The 19,509-nt window shown below is 36.3% G+C and overlaps 1 protein-coding gene across 8 annotated transcripts in view; it reads left to right on the forward strand.

Moving 5' to 3' along the window:
- The window catches only part of MAST2 (microtubule associated serine/threonine kinase 2), a 181,711-nt gene that overhangs the window by 28,058 nt on the left and 134,144 nt on the right, over window positions 1–19,509 (forward strand). For 2 of the 8 annotated variants that reach the window (XM_051624435.1, XM_051624436.1), the window contains exon 1: window positions 16,933–17,076. The exons of the other annotated variants lie outside the window; for them this stretch is intronic. In XM_051624435.1, coding sequence (XP_051480395.1) covers window positions 17,038–17,076 — 39 coding nt within the window. In that variant the 5' untranslated portion in view covers window positions 16,933–17,037. Of the gene's footprint in view, window positions 1–16,932; window positions 17,077–19,509 lie in introns of those variants that run through there. 8 annotated transcript variants of the gene reach the window in all.

The raw sequence follows: 19,509 nt of genomic DNA on the forward strand, positions 1-19,509 counted from the left end.
ATTGTAATAACCTGAGATGGGAAGTAAGTGGATTTCCAAATTAAGACCATGTGAACTGTAAGTTTTTGCATACTTATTACAAATCTGCATTTACTTACGCTGCAGAGTCTGTGCGTGAAGCTTGCAGAGATTGGGTGTGTTACCAATTTTGGAAGATTTGTCTATAATGAGACGGAAGATGAGTATTGCCTGAAGAACTAAAGCAGTGCCAAGCATTTGTTTGAAGAGACTGAGTTTGAGGAAGAGGTAGGGAACAGGTTTTACACAGAAGGTTGAATGTATCACCATGAACTGAGTGTTAAAACAAATAAGAATAAGGAGTTTGCATCTGAGAATGTGGAGCAGTGGAGAATAAGGCCTTTGCAAAGAGGTAAATGATATTGTAAGGAAACTGCAGAAAAGCTTCTCTGAATGTAGTTAAGTATTCTGAGCAAAATTCTGGGCACTGGGCAGTGTTTGGATTGTTTTCAGGGACTTTCCTTTCTCACAGCTTGAAGGTATCATGGCAGAAAAACTAAAATGCATATCCTGTAATTATGTGTGTTTGCATGATAAAGTCAGGACACATGTTTCACAGTGGCATTCAAAATTGATAGTCCTGATAGGTATTTCACTAGTGAACTTAATTCTGAGTAATTCATGCCTGTTTGAGTAAAGAACAGCAAATAATTGTGATAAATTCTGTACTAAAGTTATATTCAATGTATCATTATTTAAACACAGTCAGCATCTTGCTCTGAAGAAACTTCAGCATATTACTTAAACATACTCATCATCTTTTTACTCACTTCAGTGAAGTTAATTCCATTTTGCAATGGACTCATTGGCTCAAAGGAGATTTTCATACTTGAAAGAAAATTTGAACACCCTTCTGTGTAACCTGAGGCTCTTCATTGTAGGAAATATGAATTCATAAAACTTGCCTTGTGATAATTGTTAGGCACTAGACTGTCAGTTTGAATGACTGCAGTTCTCATTATTTTAGGATGCTGTGTGTTACTTTTTTGTCTATGAATATGTTGAATTGATTTTTGGCACATTCAGTCAGTTCTCTTCCTGACAGCCGCACTATTGTAGGTGTAAAGTGCAAAACTGCTGTAGAGTGCATGGAAAATTAGCTTTTATGGCTGGGGAGCTTAAGATAAAATGCAAAGAACTATTCAGTCTGTCTTGAGCACTCGTCAGTGAGTGAGGCTTTGTTCCATAAAACTGTTGTTCTTTAGTTCTTATTGACCTTTATATAAAAGCATACTGATGTAGACAACAAAAAAATCTGGGTTTTAATTTAAAATATTTTAAAAAATGGCTGCTTTGTTTTGGATAGTTCTGGCAGGTGTTTCCATAGAAAGGCTGTGTGAGATATCCTCATTCTGCCTTCTGTGTCTGTTAACACTTCTGGTAACTGTTTCCTAGGATGTGGTAATAGAAGGATCAGTCTTTAAATATGGAATAGTTTGTTCGCCTAAATTTCAAACTACTTTGTTCCAGAAATGCAAACTGTTCTGAGCTTTAGGACATCTATAAAAATCCTCTCTAACTCTGACTAAACAAAAGCTTGGGAGATGCTCTAAAAATTAGTATCATTAACCTCTGCCTTTTTTTTTAATTACTTTTTAATTTTTTTAATACTGTATCATTCTGATTTATCCAAGCCATGCCATGTGTCTTTATAACTGTCCGAATAGTTCATCTCCAGACACCCAGTGATTGTTTTACCACTTGTAGGAAAATGGGAATGTAGTGGTTTATACGCTTCACCTCTGAACAGCTGCAGCTCAGAATCTTTCCTAAGAGTTAATCTGAAGTCCTTATTACTTTGAGATTACTAGAGGGGGAGAGGTGAAATCTCTTGGCAGTGATAAGTGCAGCCTTGTAAGTGAAACAGAGTATTAAAGCCTGAGACTTATGCAACAATCCTGATACCTGAGCTTTGATAAACTAAGATACAGGGAGGTTAAGTTGTTTGGTCATCAGTAGACCTGAGAGTAAAGCACACCTCACAGACCTTCTGTAAAGCTCAGTATATTGATGCTTGGAAAATAGATGGTGCTATGAAATAACTTTGCAGTTGCTATATATACTGTGCCTGGGTCATTATCTTATTTCTGATTTTGTTAAAGATATTTAGATTTTCAAGTCAATTGTTCAAAAGCCAGACATTGATCTTTTACCTGGCTTTGCTACGTTATTATTGCTGACCTGAGCATTTCTGCAGGAATTGAGTTTTAGACTCTTGCCTGGTGGGAACTGCAGAGTCTTTGTGCTGTGAGAACATGAGGTATGAAGTCAGAATAACCATTACATTAGCAAGCTTGATTTAGAGTCAGTATTTGTAGTTATTCCTTTTGTTAACAGAGACTAGGATAAATAATGGCCAGGCTGTTTTTTCAAAGCTTTGTTTCCTGTAGGATTAGATGAGAATTCTTGAATTGTGGTATTTTGGATTGGTGAGATTTTTGTTAATTGAAAAGTAGTGGTGGCCAACTAAGTATGTGAAGTGTGACATTTGCTGAGAAGGATGCCTGATGTATTCAAAAAAACCAGTTTACCTAAGCTGTTTTATTAGTAAAAATCATGGAACAACTCTCTGAAGTGCTTCTCACTTTTGTTATTTGTTGCCATGACCAAGTTCCCATATTAAAAAAAAACCCCAAAATTCTGTACATCACAGATATAAACCACTGTTGTGTTGAAATGGTAGCTTGTGTATGCAAAAATGCATGTCAATGTGAACTTTAAGTTATTGGCAAGGAGGATATGTTTATAACAGAGGATTGAAAGTTGTACAGGGTTTCAGATCTGTCATAAAAGGATGTGAAATGTAATTAACCTAAAATAACCTTTAAAATATTTTTTGAGCGTGGTAATGAGCTGTTGAGATAACTTGATGACAGATTTTAATTTTATACCTTAAATAATATCCTATTAAAATCCCCAGGATTTTGCTGTGTGGTGGAATCCACTGAAACTTACATTTTCACAGTAACCTCATGATTCACTAAGATTGTTAATATATTTGGTGCATATTTGAGAGGTAAAGTCTATAGCTTAATGGCAGCATTTGTTCTTTAAATGCTTGAAGCTACAAAGCTCTAATTGAAGATATGAATGTTCAGACCTCATTATTTTAATGTGGTCGTATGGTGTAGTGACTGTAAAAGTAGTTATATGATGAACTCCTGCAGTATTGTTCATACTTTGTCCATGAAAACAAATTACTGTATGAAACTTGGAATTAAAATTCCCTGTCTTGGAGTTTAAATAAAACATGAAACTGCAGATCTAATGTGGTTTCTGTATTTGTCTTCACTCAAAATTAGAAGTATTTGCATACCTTTAATGTCAAGAATACTGCTAATGTGGTTTGTCTGCACAAAGTTGCAGTGCATGCATTAGATTTTTCACGCAGACTTCTAGTTAGATACTTTGTTACATATTTATTTCACATCGTTAAGTCTGTAGGGGTACTTTTGGCAAATTTGCATCTCAAATTTTCTAAATATTGATAATTGAACTAATTTAATGGATGAGCTGTTGCCAAGGGAAATACTTAGTGTGTTTATCACAGTGTCAAGAATCCACGGGTTGAAGACAAAGGTCAGAATGTTTGTTACTGCTTGTGTTTCATCAGTGTTCCAAACCCTCTCCATCTGAGAATAGTCATGGGTGTTTTGGTGCCTAACTTCTTCAATGCAATACATTAATGATACATACCTTTCCATTTACGATCTGATTTCTTTTCTCTCCCATTATTGACAAGGCTTTTACCATCAAACTTTGCCTGCTTTGTATGAAATCTCCATCTGAGAATAGTCATGGACAGCCATTAGTAATCGTTAACTCCATTTTTCCTTGCACATCAGGAAACTTCTCCAATAGTTTGGGGGTTCAAAAGCTGGTAATCACAGTTTCACATTTTGGGGCAAGCAGTGAAAGGTTGGTTAAACTCCATTTTGTGTTAAGTAAAATGGATAAAGTTCATTTAACTCCATTTCACCTAAGCTACATAATTGAGCTTATCCTTCTTGTTACAAGCTTCTGTTCTGTGTTGAATCTCTCAGTTCAGAGTAGTGTAAAGCATATAATAATACTCAGTACCCGTAAGTATAATTATTACATTTTCTACTATGTGTATTATGGATAATTAATTCCAACAAATGCTCAAATTCTGACATGCTTATGCTAAGGACTGGCTGTCTCATTTAGATGCAATGTCCCAACATTGTGTCCTCAAAGTATATGGGAAAGGTTAAAGAGGTTGGGGTTGTGGCTGGCTGATGCCTGCCATTTGACACAGACAGAGCATCAGCAAGTAGCGCAGACCATTTAAGTCTTGAAATCTGGATCTAATTAAGCAGTAGTAATCTGGGGCTTGTATTCCCCACTGCATGAGGAGGACAGGTGTGCCTCACTGTAGTGTGCTGAGGAAAATCAGGCACTGTAGAATGAAAGGTTAGTGGGAGACTTCCACTACTGAAATGTAGAGTGGACACATGCCACACTGGGACATGATGAGAGTAGACTTTAGATGTTCAGTGACTGTTCCATAAGAGAAGTCAAGCCTTAGCAAAGAGTCCATGGGAGGAGAGGTAACTCTGCCTTTATCCTTAGCAGTGCTGAGTTCTGGTTCAAAATATGTCAAAAAGCCACCCTAAAGGCTCCAGCTGGAATAGATGTATGCAGAGCTAAAAATAGTAAAAAACCCAAACAAAGTACTAAGGTTGCTTTTGATTTCAAAAAGATGAACTGATTTAGAAAGCGAAAGCTTGTTGTAGAGCAAGGTACATGAGCTAAGAGACCTGCATTGTTACAGTCTCCATGGAACCTGGTTAAGGACTTCCTTTTCAAGGCAGAGAAATGCAGTGTTCCTCCTTTCACTGTCTAACAGAAGTTAATGGTTAAAAGGAAAGTGGAGTCGTTAAAAACAGGATAAAGGATATTGTTAATTCAGTGTGTAAAAGGAGATAACAACACAGCTTTAAAACAATCCAAGGATGAAACACGTGAGCTACTATTTGTGCTGTATGGCTGATATTGCTTAAATAGTTTCCGTAGCTGAGAACTGGAAACTGGCAAATGTGGTGTCACTGTTTACTAAAAGGAAACCAGCAGAGATCTGTGAAGTTAGAGAATTGCAGATGTTCTCTTCATGCTGTAGTTGCCTGAATCCCAATTCCTACGGGTATAATTTGCTGTTTGGTTGCATTCACACAGTATTTGAATAGAGCAGCCTTACCAAGTAATTCAGATAACCCTGGCAGTGCTGACCTCACTGTTTATGCTTCGCTATTGCACTGTTTGTCATCAGTGGTTTTAGATTTATTTCTAGGTCATCAAGTAAAATGCTGAATAGTGTTATGTGCATGACTGTTCTGTTGACACACAATGGTCGCGTTCAGTAGCAGTTGTTCTGACAGCTACTTTTAAAAATTCAATAGATTGGCAGGTTCTTAATCCAGAAAGTTTTTCTGTTTCCTAGAGATGCTTTTGTTTTAGAAATGGAGTTTGCAGGCAGGTTAAAAGCTCTGGACAGTTCTAAGTCTGATATCTACACAGTTACTTTATCAGCAGGGGCAATAACTTAAACACCTCAACCCCGACCTCCCCCATCCAAAAGCACTGAAGAACTCTTCCCATAAATTGCAGTGATTTATTTGCAATCTTATTTTTTCCATAAAAATATCAACAACTGTTGTTACTTCTACTTTTTCTTTATTTGGAAAAGCTGATCCAGAATTAAAATAATTATTTTGCCTGGGCTTGACATCATCCTAGCTGCTCTGAAACCTCCTGGATAATCTGCTTACTCCATGACTCTTGTTTGGCCAGGTAGGAATGAACTTTTTTTGACTTTTTCTCTGCTTCTTTTTGCAAAAGAAGCTTTGAAGACAGTACTAGGGAGGAAAGGAGGCTGCTAGTGTGGGAAAATCCAGAGCATAGGACAGAGTAAACTGCTACAATAAACTGATAATGCTGATGCATGATAACTTAGATGAGGTATATTTAGAATTGTGCTGCTGTTGTCCTACAAGGAGAGGCTGAGGTAACAGGGATTGTGTAGTTTGAAGAAGAGGAGGCTGAGGAGAGACCTCATTACTCTCTACAGCTACTTTAAAGGAGGTTGTAGGGAGGTGGGAGTTGGCCTCTTCTCTCAAGTGAATAATGACAGGATGAGTGGAAATGGCCTGAAGTTGCGCCAGGGGAGGTTTAGACTGGATATAGGAAAGAATTTCTTTACCAAAAGAGTGATTGGACAGTGGGACAGACTGCCCAGGGAGGTGGTGGAGTCTCCATCCCTGGAAGTGTTTAAAATAAATACAGATATACTGCTTAGCGACATGATTTAAGCACTGAATGACTAGATTAGGTTATGGTTGGTGGATTTAGGTTATGGTTGGAGTTGATGATCTTCAAGGTCTTTTCCAACCAGGTTGATTCTGTGATTCTTGTGTTTGTCTTTTGTCCACTGCAACTTGCACCTTCACTTAGGTGCTTTCTACTTCAGTGACTTCAGAAGGAAACCTTAGGAGACAGGGGTTTCTTCAGCTTTATTACCTGTTGTGGAAAGAACTTCTCCTTGCCTTGAATTCCACCTCGACTGTACAGATTTGTATTCTGCTATGAGATCATTGTGTCAATATAGGCTTGTTTACTTCACAATTTTGGCAATTTCAGAAGGCTCCTTTCAAAATTAAACTATCCACCATATGCCTTAGCAGATTAATTTTCAGCTTGGAACAGTGGATTACTACTGGTGATTGCCAGTGTTTCTTCTGTGAAGACCTAATGTTTTTGTAGAATTGAATTTTCTATTTTGTAATGTAGTTTCCTGCATTAATTAGTTTCTTTCTGGATCCTGTCAGAGTCAGTATGATACCAGTCTTCTGAGTAGCTTCTTTTGTTGATGCATTTAGAAAAGGCTCTACTTCTTTTATGGAAATAATTCTCCTTAGGGATGCTGCCAAGACTTGGAAGACCAGGAAGTCTCATGGCATTGTACTTGAGTGTAATCAAACTGGCACTCAATATCCTTTCGTCTCTTTAGAGGTGGAACAGATCTGTAGATGAATATGTATTTTTGGCATCGGCTTTAACCAAAATTGTAAGTAGTGGTGTAAATGACCATGATTGCCAGAAATATCAAGCAGTGGTAGGGAATAAAAGTTTCTGCAACTCTTCCTTCTTTCCTGGTAACTTCCAAGCCACTGGTCTATTTCATACAGGCTGGAAAAGAAGTAGTAGTATAAAAAACAATTGTAATTTCATAAGGATTGGAACAGAGTACAACAAACCCCCTCACATGCTCTGAGAGAGACAGTTCATTGTTTGTTGTGGCTTGGCAGTACTGATTAACATTCAAATATGACAGCTCTTGATTAGCTGGGGGAAATGCTGTCTCCAGTTGGGTGGATGTAAAATAGGAGAGCCTTTAAGGACCATGGAGGGAACAAGATGAGAGAAAGACAAACTTGAGTCTGTAGGAAACCATGTGTCTTTAATTCTGTTGCTTGGGAAGCAGCTTGTTTATATTGCAGTACTGAAAGAATTTGACATCCTTCTGTTTCCAGAAACACTGATGTTAGTGACCTAACTCTGGGCAATGTTAAAGGACAGCTTTTGAGACACTTCTTGTAATGCTTCCATGTTATCAGTTTGGCATACTGCTTTTACTCTGGAAGGAATGGCAGGGTGCTACTCCAGCAAATGGGAGATCTTTCTACCTGCTGCCTTTGCAGGGTTCTGTGGTTGTCCCAAGCTGAGACTGCACTGAAGGGTTAGCACAAGGCAGTGGTGGGTGTCTTTCCTGGGCTGTAAATCCGACCTTTCAGAAAGCATGGGAGGGTTCATTCACGTTTTGGTTGTGCGTATTGGAGCAGAGGATACTTGTGGCATCATCTGCAGTTTATTTCTTTGCTTTTCACTACTAAAGACATTAAAAAAATTAGTATTCTACAAGCTTGAAAGAGAGACTATTATCTAATTGGCTTTTGGTTAGGAGGATACTGATTTCTAGGTCAATGTAAAACAAATGAGCATTTAAATTGAAGAGGAGCAGCTGTTCCAAAGCCCCTTTCCACAGTGCCTGGTTTTGTTAAGGATAATTATGTCTAATTTTAAATTATGATAGCTTTGAGTATTGAGCTTTGCCTTGTTACATCCACTAGCTCATTCTCCTTCATCAGTAAGAATGTTCCATCATGGAGCTGGGTTTCTGATTTGAATTTATTTTTCACAGCCTTTGAATTATGAAGAGAAATACAGCTCTAAAGATGAGGTTTTCAACACTTTCATGCCAGTGTTACCATACTCGCATTTTATTTTTTGATATCTCAAAACAGATATAATGTTGTCTGATTCCTGTGGTAAGACACTACTAGGAAAACACATATTTATGTAAACATGTAAGATTTTTGTTCATATTTTTAGCTTGAAAATGGAAATGTTAGACTCTAGTGCTTAAAAATCCAAGAAAGCTCTTGTCAGCCCTTGGAAGGAAACATGCTAAAGATGTCCTGTGGATTACATACTGTTTGTTTCAATTAACACATTGATATTCTTTGTCAGTTCTTGAGACAAAAGCCCAGATGACAATTCAAATGATGTATATTTTTTTTTTTCTGGTTAGCTTATTATTTAAAAAAAAAAAAGAGCAAAGGTTTCAACTACTAAGCTCAATGTTCTATTAGTAGCTCAACGGTAAGTCTGAACACTTTAAAGAACATATATTGTAAATATGTTGCTGTTGCAAGGAAGCACTTTTGCTTTTAATGAAATGTCCATTGCTATACATGGCAGTATTGTAGTGTCATGCATAAAGACTGTCTGTTTGAATTGAATTTGGATTAAAATATAGATGTAACTTAAGAAATGTAAAATATATATATTGTTGCATTATAATTTGAAATCCAATAATTTTTTTTTAACCTGGTAGTTTTATGGAAAAAGGTTGTCTTCACATACCTTTGAAAATAATGAATATCATACTTTTTCTTTGAGGTATATTCTTTGAGGCTTCTAAGTTAACATCTCTTACTGTCTTTTGTTTCCTCTCCCTTGACTAAACGTAATAGGTTCTGTTAAACAACAAAATAAAAAAGCTGGAGAGATTACCAAATCAATACTATGCATCTATTTTTTGAGAAAAAGTAGCATTCTGAGAAAAAAACAAAGCAAAACAGAAATGATAAAAATGGCAGGTGTGATACAAATCCTGGCAGGGAAAAATAAATAAATAAATTTGTCATTGCACTGTAAATCTTTTTACAAGATTTTGTCTGAGGCCAGAAAAGGAAGAATAAAAATCTGTCAAAACCCATCAGCAAAAAACTGTTGTGAAGTGTCTTGCTAGATATCAAAGTAAGTTTAGTCTGGTATAGCCAAGGGGACTAGGGGAGAGTAAAATCCTCTAGCTCTGAATGTTTTGGCTTATCATCTTCAAGTGTGTATTTCAAAGGCAGTATTGGAATGTACATCATGTTGGTCTTAAGCTGGCACAACGGTTCAATCTTTGGAGACTTGTCCAAGCGGTTTAATGTCAGCTGGAAACCAAGGTAAAATGCTTGCATGAGATCCATATGTAATTTGTAGCTTTTACGGAACCAGTTCCTGTGGCAAAAAGCTCCGGGGCTAACTGGGTTCATGATGTCATTCTTGCAGGTTTCTTGAAACTACAGGTTTTCTTCTTTTCAGTACATATCAATACCTTTCACTGGGGAAGTGCACAAAAGAGTTGGCATTAGGTCCTTGAGCTTTGGTTTTGTTGCCATTATGATTGAGGTATTCACTGCTGATGTGTAAGTCCCAATGTCTCTAAAGCATGAGGTTTATCTTATAATAAAGTAAAAGAATGCTGATTTTGGTAATGCCATTTACTAAACAGAAATGATACTACTTCAGGTTTACATTTGCCCCATGCCTATAAAAAAAAATAATGTTTATTTTAAAAATAGTGTTGTATTTGAAATGTAGCATCAGAGAAACTAGTTTCCATACTGTTCTAATTCCAGTTCGAGAATGTTTGCATAGTGAATTTAACATCTTCTGTAAATATTAAGGTTTAATTGATGGTTCCTTTCCAAAGATGTTAGCTTTCGAAGGGGAGTGAGCCAAGGAACTTGTTTCTGCTTGGAAGCTGCTGTCTCTTCTGAATATGCCTTCTATGGTACAGTATGAGAACAGTTGGTTTGTAGATGAATGAACTCCTTCCTCCACCCCTGTCGACAGCAAATTTACATTTGTATGGCAGATGAGTGGGTGTGTCTCGCCTTTCATAATGTATTGAGTGTGGGGGAGGGAGCAGTCTTGCCTAGGAATCTAAGCCTAACAAACTGGGAACAAAAAATTCACTGTGAAAGCATGATTATTCTGTAAGCCTTGAGGATTTTAGACATTTTTTCAGCATTTCTTCTCCCTGGGACCAAGCCTTATAAGTGAGTTTGTTGTGGTTTGGAATGACTTTCTATTATGGTTCAGTGTTAATGTGCAGCTTTGCTCCAAAGGTCTTAGTTTATCAAACTGAATCTTGTAAATAGGCAGGAAATCCAGGAGAAATTCAGACAAGCTGTCAGGTGAGTTTCCTTAGGCTGACTGCCAAGCTATTTATTTATTTATTTTAAAACAAGTTACCTCATCAGCCCTCCTTATTTCAGTAGTCTGTGAGGTTTTCTCAAAGAGACAGGTTTTTAAATCTCCAGATAAGCATAGCTTGATCAAAATAAATAAATAAGCCCCAAACACTGAAGTTTCAGATTGACAGTGTAACATTTGGCTCATTTTGTTTGCACAGACAAATGTTACCAAAGACTGAAAAAAACTTCTGTTGGAATTGTCAGCTGATAATATTTCTGAAAGTGATTTTTTTTTGTTTTTTTCCCCTCAGCAGACAGTATGTTATGTAAGGAAATGTTATATCCTTAAGATTTGCCACCATTATGTTGTTTTAGTTTTGACTTAGAAGAATAAAAATAATGAATTTTTAATAATGAAAAATGTAGATTTTGACTCTCAGTATTTTAGATCATGGAATTGCTCTTTACAAAGTTCCTTGATAATAAAAGTATACAATGAAAAGCATTAAACCCTGTTGCAGACAACTTAAAAGCTGCTGGTTTATTTTAGCCTGATTTTTTTGGTGGGAATACTTGGTATGGCAAAGCACAAAAGAGTTTTCATTGTTGGATCACCCTGTTGTGTAATGTGGATGTCCTTCATACCACGTCTCTCATGATGGAATCCCAGTTGTGTTGGGAGACTTTCTGGTCTTTCTGTAGTCAGTACTAAATATCTCAAGTAGCCTAACACCTTAGCTGAGTTGTCAATGTAAGTCGACTTAGACCTCTACTGTTAGGAGTTTTAAGTGTTTAAGTGTGCAGCTGTTGGATTCACTTTTGGCTATACTAGAGGGTACACAAATTTTGAATCCACAGTGTAATAATCTGATTGCTAAGATGGCCTTTACTGGTTTTGCTTTATGGTAACCGTAAGCTTCCATTCTAATAGTACAGACCACAAAAGACAGCAGGATGCAGTGCAAAAAACTTGAAAGTGTAGGAAGTCATAGCTAAATGAATTGCTCTCTGCTTCATATTATACTTAATTCTTAATAAAATAGATAAAACTTTTTCCATGGAAGTTGAGTGATTCCTGAAATATGCCTTGAGTTTCAATTACAATTTACAGTAAGTAGAAGGTATCTTATATTGAGCAATACATAGTACAACAAAAAAGCTGAACACAGCTCAAAGATGAGCCATGGGATTCTAGACAGATACTACTTTGTGCATATGTGTATGTGCACTCTAATATATTAGATACAGACTCGTTTCTTATTTATCTCCCTTGGCAGTTTCTTTGGTGTTTAGAAAATGTAATAGGATAATAGCTTCTTCACAATTTCTCAGTTATTTTTTTGTAAGGTGTATTGTACATGGGGACAATCACACTACTTCATAGTGGCTTCCTGTGGTCATTGCTTTCCTAAATGCAGTTGGCATGCCTTTGGTCCTCTTCCACTGATGCTATTCAGAAACATGTGAGCTACAGAATAATAGAATTGTTGCTTTGATTATAGTGGAGTTTTCCATCCATTAACTTCAGTAATCTTCAGACAGTTACTAGAACTGTCTTAACCTTTCAGATTTTTCTTTTACAAGACAGAGAAGTAATAGATTTTGGTAGCAGGCAGTGTAATCAGCATTGATGAGAAGAGATTTATTCTTATCAACAGAAACGAGATGCATTTGGAGTGTGCTCCCCAAGTATGTAATGTGAAGAGAAGGTACTGACCAAAATCTAAATGCAGACCATTCCTGGAGCTGATGTGTCTTCTGGCACATTAATAGCGAGTGATTGGACCAACAGATCTTTCACCATTTTGCACTGAGAGGTAGGGTTAGTTGCTGTCTAGTATGTAAGGAGTAAAATTCCAGGTCCTCTTAATGTTCTTGAATGTCTTCTCGTACTTGTGGTTTTTCCTCTAATAATTAATGGAGATTGAGTTCCTGAAGTCTCTTAACTGACTTTTTCCTACCCTTGAAACATTTATTTTGGATCTTTCAATTTTATTAATGCTCATCTTAAAAATATAGGTCATCTTAAAATATAGGTAACAGACATGATTTTCCATAATGATCCCATGAATATAATATACAGAGACAATACCACTCATTTATGGCATTTAATTTCCTTTGGTCTGTTCATGGTTTAAATGAACTGTCAGCTATTGCTCTATTTTTAGAGTTATTTTTCAGTTTACAGTTTCACTGTTACCTCTAGTTCCTTTGCAGAATTGATGCCTTATAGGATGAAAAACACTTGTCTTCAGCAAGCTCCACCTTTGTACTTTCTACCTAAATAAAACCATGGAATGATTATACTGGTTGAGCCCATTAGTTTATCTCTGATAGCAGGTGTCTAAGGCTGAGTCTCTTCCCAAAACACTTGCAGCTGTTTGTGTCTCTGGGTCATCTTCAGTGTATTTTCCTCTTTTAAGAGTTCTTGGCAGATTCTTCAATGATTTGTCCAAAGGCTTTTAGCCTTTACTGTGATTTTTTTTTTTTTTACAGCTTTTTACAGCAAGCAATAGCCCAGTGTGACTATTGTATAAGGCAGTACCTCCTTTTATTTCTTCAGAAACTGCTCGTAGCCTCATTTAATTCATCCTGAATTGGCAAGCTGATAAGCTGTGTCCTTCCCTACTTACCAGGCTAACCATTGTAGGAACATGCTCACTGGACGTTCGTGGCTCTTTCCATTTCTTGATGTCTTCAAATCAAGATTGAATAGCTTTTTCAGAGAGAGAACTGCAGCCAAATGGGAATTGGTTTATGTCCAAATACCACACTACCCTTTCTCCTTACTCATTGCTACAGAGCAAAGGAAAAATTTCCCCAGATTTGTTAATTTTATGAAGGATGGAAGAGCTAAGTTAGGAGCTTACTGAAGTTATTGGTGAACAAACTTTGAACTCCCTCTTTATATCCTCCTTCCTAATTTTTTTTAGTGAAATTGAATGGTAAAGTCGATACTGTAATGCTTTAAGGATTCAAATATGACATGACCTCCTTCTTTTGAATTTTTTTCTGATAAACATATTTGATTAAATGCTTTCTAAAAGCTGAATGCATCTGAAAAGTCTTTGAGAAGTTTGCTTTATGGTTTACTTTTTATGTAATTGATTAAGTGGTTTTATGTACTTCAGTTTCATGAATATCTTTCAGTAATATATCTCTTGGTGAAACATCTTTTATGCAAATACATTCTCATCTTTTATTGGAGACTTATCTGCAGACCTTTTAAGATCTTAAAGAATGTCTAAGGTTTTAATCTCTTGATGAAATTACAGATACATTTCTAAACGCAGTATTTTGTAAGAAATATTTTCCATGTCAATTGCTTTTAAATTCCATTTGTCCTTTGCTAGATTCAATTTGGTACCAAGTATGCTCTCCTACCCTATTTCATCATTGCTTTTCTGTGGTAGTTTTTGTTGAAGAAAGAAAAAGGGAGAGTGGATGAATGTTAACAGTTAAATAGGAGGGAATAAAATGTGGTCACCACATTTGGCATCTTTTTGGTGGTGGTTTTTGATCTGACATTTAAATAAGAATTGTTTGCTCTGAGGAAGGGAAAAGGAGAGGGAAGCTAGAGGAAAAATCTTGCCTGCTATTTTGCAGTAGCCCTGATTGGCTTCTCTACCCCAGAAACAGGGTAAGCATGGCAGGCAGCCAATTTGAAAGCATTCTCCCCAAGAAAGCTTGAAATTTGGAAGAGAACAGATGATTCTCATGGTATTTTGAGACTTGTGCCAGCCTCAATCAATTATAAGTCACTTCTGAAGACATTTTGAGGACTGGCAACATCTGAATATTAAGGTAAAGAATCCAGGAAGGATTAGATGTGTATGTGCTAATGAGAATGTTTTCAGTTATGTTATAGAAATAAGTGGGGATATATACATATGTGCTGTCAGGCTTAAACCTTTTCATTTAGTGGTTAGGAGGAAAATATAGTGGGAGTGGTATTGCATAACTGTTATGAGTCCTTGATTCCTCTCACAGTATGTGTTGTTTAATGTTTAATGTTGTTTGGCCTTAAAAGAGGTAAGGTCAATTATCCATTTAGTACATGGTCTAATATAGATATTCCTAAAATCTCTTGTAGACTAAATATAAAATGGAAATTACATGTAGTGTATCTGGGCATGCATACTAAAATGTTTTGTTTCTATGGGATTTTTACTTAAAAATAGATTTTGTTTGATGGTAATGTCTGATAAGTGAAGTTATAGTCTTTGGAATATTTTTACAAAGCTTATTTGATAGCAAAACACAGGAAGTAGTTCTGAAATACATCATAAATATTATGACAGTGAAGATACATGATTTATGTTTCAGTTTGCTTTTAAACAGAGCTTTATCTGTATGTTGCTGTTCTCCCTGGTGACATGTTCTGAAGTTCTCATGCAGAACTCTGTGTGTAGCTTGATGTTTTCCTGTTACATTTGCAAAAGGAGATACTGTTCCTTTAAAATCAAGCGGCTCATTGAGTTGTTTTTACTAGCGCGCTGCTTTTTATATGGTACAGTATACTCCATGCAAATGAGCTGCCTGCTCAGCCTCTGTGTGGCTGCTTGCCCTGTTGGGGAGCTCACAAAGACTCTGCAGACCTAATTCAGCATTCAGTTGTTCAAAACGGCAGATGGAAGGAGGTATCGGCAAGATGAGGATTTATTAGCTACTCACAATAAAAGACCACACTCGCTCCGGAGAGGATCAGAAAAAGCCTGGTGAATGGGATTGAGTTGTATCTGCTTTCAGCTGACTTTACAATTATGAGTTTAGCTCATGTGACTTGGTCACTTAATATGAAGATCAGCTAAAGATTTCCATGTAAATATATATTCCTTTAAGCACCATCAACCTGTGTGCTTGTATTGAGACTTTTTTTGGTTTGCAGCTGTCATAACTGTGGGAACAGGAACACTTCATCAAGCTGTGGTAGGCAGCCTACGGTCTGGGCTCTCATTGTTGCATTTGAACACTTCAGGATGTCTGACTGATATCCCCTCATAAACACAGCTCTTGATGAAGTTCGATTTCTTTTATATATCTTGTGAAATCCTTCAGAGACTGAACTTAGGTTCTTTTTAAATATGATATTTATTTTCAGAAGTTATAAATAGGCTTTTCCTAAGCTTTTACCAGGAGATGAAATCTGTTGCTTTAGCTTTCTGCTAAAAAAATTGAAGGTCGTTGTGGCAGTAGGTTGTTCATTATATTTGCAATATTTTCTTTTTTCCTTTCACATATAGAAAGGGCACGTGTAGGACAAAGGCTCCTTGACACATTCAGTAATTTAAATAATTGCGGAATGAACGTATCTAGATTTTTTCTTTATTGAAGTGGTGTTTGGTATAGCTAGAAGCTTTATTGTTTATTTTTCAACACAGGCTAACAGCTCATTTTAAAATATGATTGGGATACTGTACATAAAGGGGCAAAACCTGTTTTTGACCTTGCTGGAGTTGTCTCTGTGAAGGTAGCTGGAAAACAAACAGACTGAAAAAGCCTCAGCTGAACTGTGCTTTTCTTCTATTTAAAATAAAATTATTTTTTTTTTTACCTTTTGCCATGGATGCTGAAGAGGGAAGGGCTTCTTAAGACAGCTCTGTCTTAAGATGAATGAATTCTTAAATGTTAGAACTTGCAACATGTGTTCCAAACGTTTCAGTGCATGAGAGTTGCAAGATCTCAGCAATGAACTAAAGAATGTGCCGTGTCTGCTGCATACAAGGAGCCCAGCATACCTTAGAGATAGCAGAAACAAAACAATGTGCGACAGTATCTGAAGAATCTGACATTCCCTTTGTCATACAAAGGAGTAAAGGAATTTTTCAAAATTTGGAAAAATAAAATTTTTGTTTCTTTAAAGGGAGGTTTTTGTTTTAAATAGTCCTGCATCCAGTGTGTCCACAGAATTGATTTTTAGTTAAGTGTGACCGTATGTTTTGTTTTGTTTTTTTTTTTTAAAAAAAAAAGGAAATGTGACCTGGATTTTGTGAGCTTATTATAAACAGTAAATGAAGGCAGCTGTTGTAGTTTACTGATCCCTTATAACAGCTCAAGTAAATTTAAATAAAGCAAAAATGTGTGTGTGGGATCTGAATTAAATTCTACTTTTTGGCTGTACACGGAGTTGTAGATTATTATATATTTCTAGACAGTTGTGTACATGAGGGGAATGAGACATCAACCTTGAAAAGGTTTAGGAAAGGCCAATAGATTTTTTTCAATGTGACCTGCTAAATCTGCCACAAAAGAGGCAGGCAAAATTACATACAGATAGTCAGACCGTGGCTGCAGTTCTTCATGGCAGGCAAGTGAAAGACCATATCCTATTTTTAGCGAGTGGACGGAGAGGGGGTGGGAGGGGGAAAAAAGTTTGAAAAAAAAAATGGACTTCTTTAACAGTTAGAGAGTAAAGCTAGCCAGGAGCAAGTGAGCTTTAGTAGGAATTTGTGATCAGCAGAGTCGAAATATGGATGATTCAAGTATTCTTCGAAGAAGAGGGCTGCAGGTAAGTCCTAACTTCACTCTGTTGTTTTTTTTATTCCTCCTGCTTGCAATGTCGACAGTTGTAAAAATGCTGACAAGCTTTTGGAGTAAATCAGGTTGACTGACTATATAACAGTGAAGACAGTTTGTCTGTTTTCTCCTAGTGTCTATTTTATTAATTAAAAGTGGGATTATGTACAAAGTAATAAAACAGTTTGTTAATTTCTTAATTTATGTCCAATACTCCTATGAATATTCTTATGGAAAGAAGTGAAGTCTGAGCTATGAGGCTTACCTCGTTTTTGAAACTTCCCTTCTACAGATACTTATCTGTTAATTGACTTTTCAGACTTGCCTTAGAGAAGCCATTTTAGTTGAGCATTATTTAGAAATTAAATGTCAAAGCACAGTGAATGGTCTCATTTATTTTAGAGCTATGCTTCCTTATTACTTCACATGCACAGTAATCCAAAAGCAGAATGTAGTTCAACAATGTAAATAATATTTTATTTTCAACATCCTTTATTAAGTTTACAAAAATACTCCTGCACTTTGTTTTGAAAATTAACATACTAGCAAAGTTTTATTTTGTAGTGGTGCTGTGGAAATTTTATTCAATTGCAGTAGTGTGACGGAGGTGGTATCTGTGTTAGTGTTGATGGCATGTGACGACTACGCTGATTCTTACAGAGTAAAATAGCTGGAAGTGAGCAAACTCCAAAATGAGTGAGCTGGCCATGGAATGATTTTTGCTTGGAAGCACCATATTCCTTTGCTTTGTAATGGGATATAGCCTATTACATACTTGCTAGCATAAGTAATTGTTTCTAGACCATGAACCTTGCCTATTAAACAATAGGACAGGCATGGTTAATTTAACTTCCTTTGAGGAAAATAGTTTTACCACTTTCACATACTATAATTCATACCTTATTGATGCTTTAAACAATCACAGAATTGTTATTGCATTATTTGAATAGGTTCTATGTCTCATCTATTTATATTTTGTGTATATTTTGATTTTTCTTACTGAAATAGCTTGACACAGCGTGCTGCGTAAAACATGATAACTGTGTGTTATGGTGGTGCATTTGCTCATCATAAAATCAGCTGCATTTAATTTTTGTATAACTGAGTATATAGGAAAAAGTAAGATCAGTTTTGGATAAACTAGTATTTATTTTCAATGTATTTAACTAGTCGGAACTTCATAACCAAGAAAGTTGTTCCTGACCACAGATAATAAAAATTTTTCAAGCCCTGTATGCTGATTATTTAGAGTTTTTCTGAGCCTAAAATTTCTCTGGGATCTGTATGATGTCTGGGGTTTTCATGATGATGCTTCAGGGGAGTATTGGAAAAGGAGGGGAGGTTGGAAGGAGCCCAGATGACGACCAGCATTGGCAGAAGACATGCTGGGAGTGGGAATGCATTTCCCTGGTCTGACTGTGTAGTATGGTGGAATCTGATAATTTTAGTAGTCTTGAGTAGTTGCTGTCTGTATGTGGTGGTGTGCTGGTTTGCACTTGCATAGGTTCGTATAAATAGCATCTGCATCAAAAATGCTTCGGGAACTAAGAAAATCTGCTAAAAGGACATCAGGAAGTAAGGCAGATGTAGAACTCCAAAGGGAAGTTAATGTTGGACTTTCTTTTCCTACATCTTGGAGAAGACTTTTTAGAAGAAACTGTGGCTCAGAAAAGTCACTATTTTATAGATAACTTTAAGTTTAGCAAGTAGGAAACATAAAAAAGCTGCTGATTCATGTTGGCACTGCCCAGTCGTTATGTTTTAATTACTTTTTTGGGGAAGCTGGGAGATAATAGTTTGGAGAGCCAGTGATGAAAAAAAATCTACTTTCCTAGATCAAACTGGAGGTTGATGGGTTCTAAAATGAAAATCACAGCCTAAATTAGAGCCTGTAATCCAACCTCTTCACTCAAAGCAACACTAATTCCAAAGTTAGATCAGCTTACTGAAGGGTCTTGTCCAGGCTGGTTTTGAGTATTTCTAGGGATGAAGATTTTGCAGCCTTCCTTGGCACCTGTTTCCTATTATTTTGGTATAGAAGAACAGTTTCCACAAACTAGTATTTAATATTTACAAGTAACCTTACTATTTCATGTAGTATTTACAAATTGTTTACTACTGAAAGATTCATTGAGATGACAAATTGATATTTTTTGTTTGTTTGTTGGGGTTTTTTTTTTGGCTGTTTTTAATACAGTTAATTTAGACTTGTACTAATGAGGTTTTGCTGAGGCTGCCATGTTGTCCAGGTTTTGTTCTTTTTTGTTCTCATATCTTCCTGATTATTTGGCATTTTTATTTGGTGGAATTCTTTTAAATTTTTGGTGATGTTTGTCGTCATTCTCTTCTGCCTTTCCCTCCATTGCTTCCTGTAACTGAGTTCTCAAAATAAAGATAATTAACATACCTCTTTACTTTTTTTTCT

Source organism: Apus apus, chromosome 7 (genome assembly GCF_020740795.1).
Source record: "Apus apus isolate bApuApu2 chromosome 7, bApuApu2.pri.cur, whole genome shotgun sequence".
In the NCBI taxonomy this organism is placed as follows: Eukaryota; Metazoa; Chordata; class Aves; order Apodiformes; family Apodidae; genus Apus; species Apus apus.